This window comes from Galendromus occidentalis, unplaced genomic scaffold (genome assembly GCF_000255335.2).
Source record: "Galendromus occidentalis unplaced genomic scaffold, Mocc_1.1 scf7180000077512, whole genome shotgun sequence".
Lineage (NCBI taxonomy): Eukaryota > Metazoa > Arthropoda > Arachnida > Mesostigmata > Phytoseiidae > Galendromus > Galendromus occidentalis.
In genome coordinates, this window is record NW_003805500.1 from 736,473 (window position 1) to 746,970 (window position 10,498).

Consider the following 10,498-nt stretch of genomic DNA (forward strand, 5'->3'; position numbering starts at 1 on the left):
ATTGTTATATAACGGGGAAAAGTCCTCTCCCCGCTTGGCTGGTGAGCTCAAGTCTATCAGCATAGGCTCAAATGCCTTCAGTGAGTAGGATGTGAGCGCCACGGGCTGAGCTTTCGTTCGACTGAGCCGGGAATTCTCCCAAAGACACATGCGATAGGACTTCCTGTTCAGCGAACTCCTCGTAGAAGAGCGATTGCACCTTGTGTAATTGGATCGATCTCAGCCAGTGAAATTCGAAGGTGTGTGTGTCAGATCGCGCTCGACTCAGGGTCGTCTCCCGGCGAGCCCCAATCGAGAGTACGCTTTGTGGTGGAGGAGTTTTCCGGTCAACAAGTCCGGCAAGCGAGAGTCCGGTACGCGATACGTGACTGGTTATTATGGTTCGTTCGATCGTAATTATGGTGTCTTTCCAGATGCGTCCGGTCATATACTTGATCCTGGCATCCCTCCTGCTGCAGCCGGCAGTCGCTCAACCCCCAATGACGTTCGGGATGAGGAAGCTCGCCTTTTCGGCGAATCAATTTGGCATTGATCTCTACAGAACGATGCGAAACTCGGAGGGAAACATCGCGTTCTGCCCTTTTTGCATCGATGAATCCCTACTCATGACATTGCTGGGTGCCCAGGGCCAGTCCGCGATGGCTCTGCGTCACGTGCTCTATCTCTGGGGAATGCAACCCCAAGAGCTGCATACAGCATCCCATCAACTTATCACTCATCTGGGAAGTCAGCTCAAATCCGCAATGTACGAAGACTACATGGGCCGATCTGCCAAAACTCTCCGCCGCTTCGCGCGAGCCGCCCGAGCAGAAGAGACCAAAACTCCTCCGGAGAAAGATCGGCCCGCGGTGAAACAGAAACCGAAAGAAGAAGTGAGGAACGATCTCTACAAAAAGTGAGTTCTCCAGAATTGGATGGAGGAGAAAAAAATTCGTAATCCCTCGGCCTGGGAATTGCGTCCTGGAGACGAGTGTAGGCCGACTCCCGGAAGTGCCACAATGATTTCGAACCCTCGAATTTTTCAGTCATCAATACTACCCGCCAACGAGCAATCCTTTCGATCAGAGAGGAGGGACATCGCCCTACAGACCGGAGCATTCAGTATACTCTGATCACCACGAGAATCCTCCCCCTCACCTTTACGATCATGATCAGAGGCGTCCCCCGATGGATTATCGTCCCAGACCTCAACCAGGTCCTCTGTTTTCTCAATATCCTGACCTCAGGCAACCCCCTTCTTCGTTGAATCCGGCGCTCTACAATAACCGAAATCCCCCATATGGTCCCATCTCAGGCGGCGCATACATAAGACCCGCTCAGTTCGAAGGTAATTTCTCAACAAGTCTCGCCCGATAAGCGGCCGAACTCTTATCGAGCTTGGATGCAATGGCGACCGAGTCGACGGCGAAAGACATTCTTCTGAAATATATAGTGTCTGATGTATTTACAGCGCGTCACCATCCACCTGAATATCGTCCCTCCTCGCCCGGCAATCTCAATGAGATGAGGCCCGTGAACGACCGATACCCCGGACCTTACCCTCCGAGTCGGACCCCACTTTTCGGCGCGACGAATCGTCCCTACTACTCCCCGTATGATTCCAAGCCAGTGCTCGCACCCGCGCCTCCGATGCAAGCTTCCTTCTACAGACCGGATCGCTACAGACCGATGCCCCCCACTCCGATGGGTGGATATCCCAGACCTCCGTTGGACTACAACGGTAACGTCAATAATCATCAAGCGGCACCCTTCACTTCTCGCTACCGACCACCATACGGCGGACCACATGGTGCTGCGAGCGAGCTGTCCTTCAGTCATCTGCCATATGACCACGGACACGGGTCCCATGGTCACAACCAGGCTTACAGCCAACAGTACATGCACCCGATCAACTCTGAGAACAGACACGGTTAGTTGGTGGGGGAAATTCCGCGCTCAGCTGCTTCGAGTGGTTTTCGGGGAGAACTAGGTGGAGAAGGGATCAGATAGAGCAATACCGTTCCAAATCATTTCTATTCTCCAAGGTTGGCGGCCGACTAATTACGGAAAGTCAAAGGAGCAACCCGACGACGAGGACTTCGGGAACGCCATCGACAAGAACCTGGCTTTACCGAGCAACGATCCGGACGATACTGAGCTCGTGATGTTCAACACGATCTACGTGCAGAGAGAATACGGTACGCACTTAATCCGAGATCGAAAGATCGGAGCTCGCATGTGATTCCGCTTTGAGACGCTCTCGAGGCGGATACTCTCCGCAGGAGAACCGTAAACTCTACAATATTTGGCGATTTGATCGATCGATCATTCATTTCCCTGTTGTCCGTTCCAGCTGTGAAATATCCATACCAGATGTACGTCTACAACTACTACAACAGTTCCGTACACTCCCTGGACTTCGTGATGAACGGAGAAGAGGCTCGTCAACATATAAACGCGATCATCGAGAAACGAACTCAAGGAAAAATCCAAAACATCCTAACGGATATTCCGTCGCCCTCCACGAATCTACTACTGATTTCGGGAATTTTCATCGAAAGCGTCATCGACATTGAGAACCTGACTCCGGTCGACAATGTTCGCTGGATTGCGAACAGCCGGCAAAACTTCTCCAAAGAAGACGGTGAGTGAGAGAATCCCTGCCGATTGTGGGAGGATATTGAATCATGATTACGGTATCGATTGAGATGCCGAATCGCCGGATGGAACTCGCGGTCAGATTATTATCGTGACTTGGGAAATTGCTAATTGCAGATGATGTAGGAAACCCAATGATGATGGAGGCTCGCGGCGTGAAAATCCGTTACACGCGACACGATTATCTGAACTGCAGTGCTGTCGAAGTTCCTCTCAGAGGAGGTGTCGTGACCCTTTTGATGATCACGCCCGATCACATCGACGACATGGGTGTCCTCGAAGACCGACTTTCAGCACAAAGAATATCTGACATCATGGCTACGATGCAGATTAAGAAAGCCAACCTGAAGGTGAGAGGAGAAAATTCGCGGCGGAGAATCGGATGCTGAATTCTGAGTTCTGAACGTCAAGCGACATTCCATCTTCCTGCTCGGGATTCTAACTCGCGATTGTGATTGCAGTTGCCTAAGATTCAGATCGAACACAGTCACGTCAACTTGACACATGCTCTGTCCGCGATGGGTCTCCAGAACCTGTTCGTCCCTGGGCGTGCCGAGCTGTTCGACATGTCTGATGTCCGCTGGCTCCACGTCAGTAACGTTTTCCACAAGAGCGTTCTCCACATACAAGGCCCGCCTCTCAAGGACGACCTTGAGGAAGTTCTTCAAGGGGATAAAACACCGAAGAAGATAACGAAGATCCCTGGACATGCCAACGAAGGTCTCAACGTGGTTTTGAACCGGCCCTTCCTCTACTTCGTCATGGACTCTGTCAGCGGTCTCGCCATCGCTATGGGTAAAGTGATAAACCCTTAGTCCGGTAGTGCACGACGTAATCCGTAGGGAACTTCTGGTCACGATTCCGAGAAGTTATTGTACAAACGCTTTAAATTATGAAAACGAATAATTAAGCATGTATCCAAAGCTCCCTTGGCACCTACTCAAGACATGTGCGCTCTCAGTAGTAACTTGATAAGATGGAAAGTTTTGACCGTTTTTTTATTTTGTTGGAGGAACAACTGTGTATTTATGTGAAGGGGTTCAATAAAAAGAATGCGCTTTGCCGCCGAGGACCGCGCGCGAAAACAACGGCATGCTCCTGAATAATTATCATTCACAAAATAATCTGAACTCTTACGCGAGCGCAAACGATCAACGCGGCGTACGAATAATGTTCGCGTATCGGAAAAATAGCCCGATTGGGTGACGACGACTCGAGCACGGAAAAAATCGGTTTCTTTTAGAGAACATTGATTTCTTCTCCGGTTATAAACACATTTACAGTAGTATATTATTTTCTCTGTTCACCAATCTGTCCTGTGTTCGAGGCGGGCAGCTGTGCAGGGGCCCGCCTCCGTAGGCCTGGAATGGGCTTCCAAATGCGATCGTCATCGGGGAAGCCCTCGGTGCTCCTCTTCTTCGCACGTTTGTTTTACACGCGGTGGACTACGGGGACGGCGGTGACAACCTCCCGTTCCTATACCAGGGACGCATATCGTCGTCCAAATCGTCATCACGGTCCGAGTTGTTCTCATCGTAAATGTAGACATTGTCCTCGTCCTCGTCGTCTCCATCATCGTCGTCGTCATCTTCGTCATCATCATCATCGTCGTCGTCGCCGCCGTGGCCGCCGCCGACGCCATCATGAGCTCCGGCGGCGAAGGGCTCAAATCTCGCGGGGGGCGAATTCGATGCCACGTCAATGCTATCGTCTTCGTCGTCGTCATCCAGGGTATCTGCAATCGTCGAAAGGATAATTTCCTGCGCTCCTCTATCTCTAATCCAATAATCCCTTCAGGAGACTCCTATTGGAGTTTTGTGGTGCTCGTCGACCGAAAGTCCGCCTTCTCTCCCCGGCAGAACTCACCGTCTAGTACTTCTGTGCTAGAGTTCGAATCCGCGTCGTCGTCGTCGTCATCGTCCTCGACATCTTCGTCGTCTTCCTGCTCGTTGTCGTCGACGTCTCCCTCGAGCTTCTGTCTCCCGATCTCATAGAGTTTCACAACCGAATCGGAGCCCATACTGACCCTCTCGCCGGCGTTCTCGACGACCGCCAGATAAACGTCGCGACTGTCGGTCTTGATGTCGAATATGCTCCTTCTTATGTCGATGGTGGCGATATTAGAATAGTCGGTCGCGTCGATTGTTTTGAACGAATTGCCGTACATCGACTGCAGTTGCTCGTCGCGGTCTTGATCCATATCCTCACACATCACCATCGCGCCGTAGATGACATCCCCGCGCGAGTTGAAAAGCACTTGGCACTGATTGAGAGCCGGGATCGTATGCAGGAGTTTATACGTGCGCAGATCCCACACTTCGGTGTTCGAGATCACCTCCAGCCCGTTGGGGGTGAACACTCCGTTCAGATATGGGTTGAACTTGTCGAATTTGTGCACGGGATGCGCCCTCCGAACGTCCCACAGGACGCCGTCGTTGAGCACCAGCTCGTCGGTGGAATTCAGCGTTGCTCGGTTCTTCACGTATTGGTTGGCGAGTTTCTGGTCGAAGAACGTGGCCAATTTCCGTCCGGTCGTCGCGTCGTACAGCCGGGCGGTGCCGTACTGCGTGCCGAGTATTCGTTCATCGCTCAACTTGCCGAATTCGACGTAGGTGTCCTCTTGGAAAGTCATCTTCTGCTGGAAGAGATCGGTGAAGGTCCACAGCACACTCGTGGGCTGACGGAAGAACGACGAGGTCACAATCAAGGTGCCGTCCTGCGGAATGAGAACGAGAAAATTATTTAACCGACCCGCTACCGAAATGACGTCTCCGAAGACGGTGCGACGCGTTCGGGATAAAATCGCCGATCCCCTCCGAAGATCTGTCGGTGATTTTGGGTGTCGTGCATGAGGGCGATCGAAAGGTTCTCACCTTTGACGGCTGACAATGGGTGAGTTCTGTATGATGACAGGCGTAGGTGGCCTCATGTGCACCCGTGAGCAAATTGAAGACTTTGAGGTCGCCTCCCAAGGTACCAACAAACAGCATTTCATCACAAGACGAAAACGCGCAACAAGTGAAATTTGCGGTGAGGTCCGGCTCGCGGAAAGTCCGCACCGGTTTGAATTTCGAATAGATATACTTCCGTGTGAGTTTCGCGCCGTGATGTCCCCCCCAAGGCAAATCTATCTGACGCCGTAGAATCCTCGAGGTCAGGTTCCGAGGTGCGAAGCTCTTGAGGATAGGTTCCTCGCAACGATGCGGGGCCAATAAATCGAAAGGAGGGCACGTAGCCACAGGAACATTACAACAACTGTGCTGCTGGCCCAGGTACTCTTTGACGATTCCATCCAATGAGAGCATGTTCGCGTTGTAGGCGTTCTTCCGAACCACCGGCGACAGGACATCACGTTGATCGGGTTTCTCGATGAAGGACGTCGATTTCATTTGGCGTCGTCCTATTGCCACCGGGGTGGTCGTGAGATCTCTCGACCGATTCAGAGGTATTGTTTTGGATTGTGGAGTAATCGGCAAACTCTGGAAAATAAGTCTAGAGTCAGTGATCATTGATGCTGGTTACTCAGCACGTTCGGGGTACCGTGCCGGGGACGGATTCGAGAATCTTCGTTCCGAAGGATCAATCCACACACCAAAACCTGAGGAGAACTCGTGTTCGTCGTCAAGGCTTTCCGGGGATCCTCACGAATCGCCATCCGACGCCAATGGTTTCGTTTCCCGATGAGGACATCCTGTAGTTTCGCTTCTTTCAGCAAAGCCTGTGCACTTTCTGTCAATCCGGCCCCCAACATATGCTCGTACATCAAAACCAGCAGGTCACTGGGTTTGTATTTTATCTCTGTTGATGGTGCGGTTAAGGAAACCTCGTTACGAGGTCGGAGTTGACGCAAGTCGTTCTTGGTATTCCTGAAAAGTTTCAACGGGGATTGTAATTCATCGGTCGGAGCGAGCTTCCAGCGAGAGGGGAGAGGGGTACGGGGGAATGGCTGTTCGAGTCTTCACCTTGGGAGGGGATTTCCGGTGACGAGCTGCGCCAACGTATTTGCGTATTGGCAGAAACGGACGTGATACGCACTGGAATCCGCCAGAATCGGCTCACGAGTCAACACCTCGAGCTCTCCGCGCGTAAACAGAGGCAATTTAGAGATGATCTGCTTCACCGTGGAGCAGCGTGCTAGACCTATAACGAGCGAGCATTAGTTTCCCGGAAGATCTCGTTACATAGAGAAAATAAATCAGAGTTCTGCCCCGCTGGGCGTGCACGAAAATCAATGCCTCTTACCACAGAGCGCTTTACAGGCCAAGGCCCGAATAGCGTCGGCTTCTGTGATCGGGACCTTCACGGACAACCTGCCGAGGAGTACCATGATCCCGTTGTGGCTTCGCAAACACTTCCACATGCGATGTAGCACATCTCCGTCGCCGCTCTTTGCGCTCTTCTTGGGCAGACCCGTACCGCTGCTCGTACTCGCTGCATTATTATTATTGTGATGGGGCTTCTCATGCCGTCGGGGACCACCGACACAGTTGTGAATTATGCGCAGGGACGCTTTCTCGAGCTCTGCCGTTTCCGCCGGCATCCCGGTCTCTTCGTCGATGTTTGAGAGGATAATGCTCATTCCGATAGTCTCCTGCGATTGTCTCATTTCTCTCTCGGTCGCGTCGAGTTCCGGATTCGGGTGCGCGACGCTTTCGGTGAGGAGGAGTTGCGTTTTCGGGACCAGGGTGCAGACGCTGAGAACTTCGAGCGCGCTCCGGATCATTTCGACCTTCCCGCCCACGTGGCTGGCATCATCGAGAGCGATCAGGAGGAGCTTGAGCATCAATTGCACGCCTCCGAGTTTCACGAAACTATCGACCGCGGGCCATTTGACTCGAGACGGCAAATTGACCAGCACGAAATCCAACGCTTCGTCAATCTCTTCCTGTTTCCATTTCAGTTGCTTCGATGAAAAACAAGTCGCTTCGTTCCTTTGAGAGTTGTTCAACTTCAATTGGCCCGCCTTGATGATGAGCTGAGCTTCAAAGTATTTTTTCAAGGAGAAACAAACATGCCGCGCCGTCTGCATGCAGGTGAAGACTTTGTCCTCCTGTTCCGTCTCCCGGGAGATATTCGGGCGGAAAATATTCGGGTTCGTGATGATTTCCAACGTTGAAACGACATTCATGATCCATCGGAGCCCGTCCTCCCGGTCGAAGAATTCCAAAAACTTCGGATACGTGAAGGCCATCCCTGGGAACACAGGACCATCAGCAAAGGAATCGCGCGGACCGCTCCGAGCCCCGGTGGACCAGAGAACGAGCCGTAAACAAAAAACCTCGACGTTACCTCATGCCTCCAAGACGTGGGAAAGGGGGATATTCGCAGGGGGAAAGACACGGGAAAAAATCAAGGGATGTGTCACTCACCTAGGAACATAATGGCGTGGCAGCGACTGCTCTCGTGGCTTCTCTCGAGGAGCCACAAAGAATATTTGATGAGTTCGGTGAGGACATCCGGAGGTAGCTGACATAGTTTTTCCATGGCGTCTTCACTGTATCCAAGGTAGTACAAGCAAATTGACACACCCGTGGCCGCCACCGAGGGTCGGTGGACTTGGAGCAGCCGATTTACGCCGTTCGCCTTCAGGAACTCCATTGTGAACTTCTTGTGACATAGGAGCGAGGCCAGGTACCTGAGGGCTTCGAACGCTAGGCGAACGTCACGGTTTTCCTTGAGATTGATGTAATGTAAGATGAGCTTCAGGATATTCTTCTCCAGGACGAGCGGCAAGAACTCCTGGTAATCTCCGAGTGGTGTGAGATACTGAAGAATGAAACGTTGCCGCATATTCGTCGACAGAGGATAGATTTGGTAGTGCCCAATGGTGAGGAACTCTTTTTCCGCCCAACTTGAGTTCGATAACTCGCCGAATGGTGCGATGCGAACAGGAGATCGAGAAGGGGTCAACATGATGCGTTTGCTACTCGGTAGCGGAGAAGACTTCTGCGAAAAATTGGGAGTGTTGTCTCAGAACATGAAAATCTGACCGCTGTTCTCTCCCCAGTTCCAGATTGCCGGAAAAATGAATAAAAGTGAGCGTTCGACGTGGAATGAAGACGGTCCCGGGACCTTACCTTGCGCTTCCTCGAAAGCGCTGTCTGCTGCTGGCTATCACTGAAGTCATTATTGTTGACGCTGGCCCCATTACTGGAATGCGTGTCCTGTTCGGCCTGAGGTGGAGTTTCTTTTGAATCCAATGATCCGTTCAGGCTTGCGAAGGGTCTTTCGACTGTGTACTTTTTCAATTCCGGTGGTAGTTCGACGGGCATGTTCGCTAATTCGTTCAGCTCGTCCATCAGCATCGGCATCTGAATAAGTGCAGGAACTCAGTTTTACTCAACTCTTCCGTCACCTCGATAAACTGCTTTTGATGAAGAAGAATCTGTGAATTACTTGCCAAGCGAGCGTTCTTCTCTCTCCAATTCACCGCGATGTCTTGCACGCTCATCGCTGCGGCTAGCAGACCGATCGCGTACGATTTCAGTGGGTTTTCAGCTTCTTCTGCCCATTTGTACAGCTTGGAAACGATACCATCAGTCTCTTGGAAAACGATACTACCTTCGAGACCGGGCAGAATATCGTAGAGCAACCGACACGCCAACTCGTTCAATTTTGGGGAATCTCGAGCTGATATGTAGAAGTTGACAAGCCTATCCATGAACTCGTCATTCCGGAACAGAGCCTTCAACAACGCGCCGAAGGGACTGCTCTGATTGATGCGGTACGGGTGCCGGTCGTCGAATGGATCCGGATCCTTTTTCAAATAGAGTTCCGTCTCCCGTTCGACGATTTCGCAGAGACTGATCAGGATCGGCTCGGGATCGAGAGCTTGACCCCTCGACGCCGACCATTGTTCCAAGATCTTGTTGAGCTCATCCGTCGGACCCTCTTGTTCTGAAAGCATTTTTTATCCGTTAGGTTCGCGAAAACGCCACTTATTTTGGACCCGTCCGATTTGTTGTGCCTCGACAGGGACAAATTTTTGGTAGATCCAACAACTTGGAAGGGCTCGATGCAAACCCATTTGGACAGCGGCGGATTAGGAAGGACAACAAGAGATCACCGACGGCTCCCGCTAGCGGAATAGAAATCGCTATCCAGCGGTGTTTCGAACAGGATATTCAAGAACGATCGGGAGCGTTCCGGCGGGAACATCCACATTCGAGACGATTCGTGGAATAAGATGCATTCCGAGAGCGACAAAAGTTTCCTCCAGGAGATTATAGATATCGAGAATTTTTTTGGAAACCTCCAGCAGCTAGATTCGATAGAATCGCTGAGCTGCTTGATTGATGAGCTTGTGACTCTCCCGTGGATACGCATCTTTAGTTTGTTATCTCGTGATTCCATGAAAATCCATTCCGAGTGTCATCTAGTTATCTTGTCGTCGATTACGGTGTGGAAACAAATCATTTCGACAATAATTCGGACCTTCTCGAATAAAATTCGAGAAGCAATCACCTCCCGCATGGAGAACGCGACACGCTCTGGAGAGACATGTCCCAGCGGTATATGCCTTACCTTGCGGCTGAAGAACCGGAGGAGGTCGGTCGACGTCTGGCATTTTTCCTGTGCGTGATGCTCCGTGAAGACTTTTCGCTCAAATATTCGGTCTACTGCGCTCGTCGGCTCGTTTCGCAACCATGTCAGATAACCATTCCCCTGTTCCAATCGGGATTCACTGGGAGCGCTATTTTCCTATCCAGAAACGCACGAAAACATAACGTGTGAGTGAAGAAGAAAAGCTCCTCGCTCAAGCAATGGAATGAACGCATTCTTGTTTTGAATCTTGGGACCACATGCGCCCAAGATCCGGTGGCGCCATTTTTCGAATTCCGCGCGCTGCCCCGCGCGATTT

General features: G+C 51.6%; 2 protein-coding genes across 2 annotated transcripts; one reads left to right on the plus strand and one right to left on the minus strand.

Moving 5' to 3' along the window:
* Positions 1-413: 413 nt before the first annotated feature.
* On the plus strand, positions 414-3,505 carry LOC100906376 (uncharacterized). The gene is made up of 7 exons (XM_029112527.1): positions 414-895; positions 1,026-1,327; positions 1,451-1,909; positions 2,025-2,177; positions 2,333-2,623; positions 2,755-2,987; positions 3,099-3,505. The coding sequence occupies exons 1-7, from the start codon at positions 414-416 to the stop codon at positions 3,450-3,452; spliced, it is 2,274 nt and encodes a 757-aa protein (XP_028968360.1). The 3' UTR covers positions 3,453-3,505.
* Positions 3,506-3,839: 334 nt separating this feature from the next.
* Positions 3,840-10,192, minus strand: mahj (LisH and WD40 domain-containing protein mahjong). Its single transcript, XM_003747146.2, has 10 exons — positions 10,162-10,192; positions 9,038-9,534; positions 8,715-8,948; positions 8,007-8,583; positions 6,880-7,830; positions 6,600-6,777; positions 6,230-6,503; positions 5,511-6,116; positions 4,504-5,353; positions 3,840-4,372 (listed from the first exon to the last, which is right to left on the minus strand). Exons 2-10 carry the CDS (start codon positions 9,296-9,298, stop codon positions 4,083-4,085), a joined length of 4,221 nt encoding a protein of 1,406 aa, XP_003747194.2. The 5' UTR covers positions 9,299-9,534; positions 10,162-10,192; the 3' UTR covers positions 3,840-4,082.
* Between the last annotated feature and the right edge of the window lie 306 nt (positions 10,193-10,498).

Bases quoted from the DNA above. Each gene is read 5' to 3' on its own strand.
- mahj (XM_003747146.2), bottom strand. From the start codon at position 9,298: ATGGATAGGCTTGTCAACTTCTACATATCAGCTCGAGATTCCCCAAAA. The intron at 6,778-6,879 runs GTAAGAGGCATT...CGCTCGTTATAG, and splicing joins GGCCTGTAAAGCGCTCTGTG to GTCTAGCACGCTGCTCCACG. The intron at 6,117-6,229 runs GTGTGTGGATTG...CTTATTTTCCAG, and splicing joins CGAGTTCTCCTCAGGTTTTG to AGTTTGCCGATTACTCCACA.
- LOC100906376 (XM_029112527.1), top strand. From the start codon at position 414: ATGCGTCCGGTCATATACTTGATCCTGGCATCCCTCCTGCTGCAGCCG. The intron at 896-1,025 runs GTGAGTTCTCCA...CGAATTTTTCAG, and splicing joins AGGAACGATCTCTACAAAAA to TCATCAATACTACCCGCCAA. The intron at 2,988-3,098 runs GTGAGAGGAGAA...TTGTGATTGCAG, and splicing joins TTAAGAAAGCCAACCTGAAG to TTGCCTAAGATTCAGATCGA.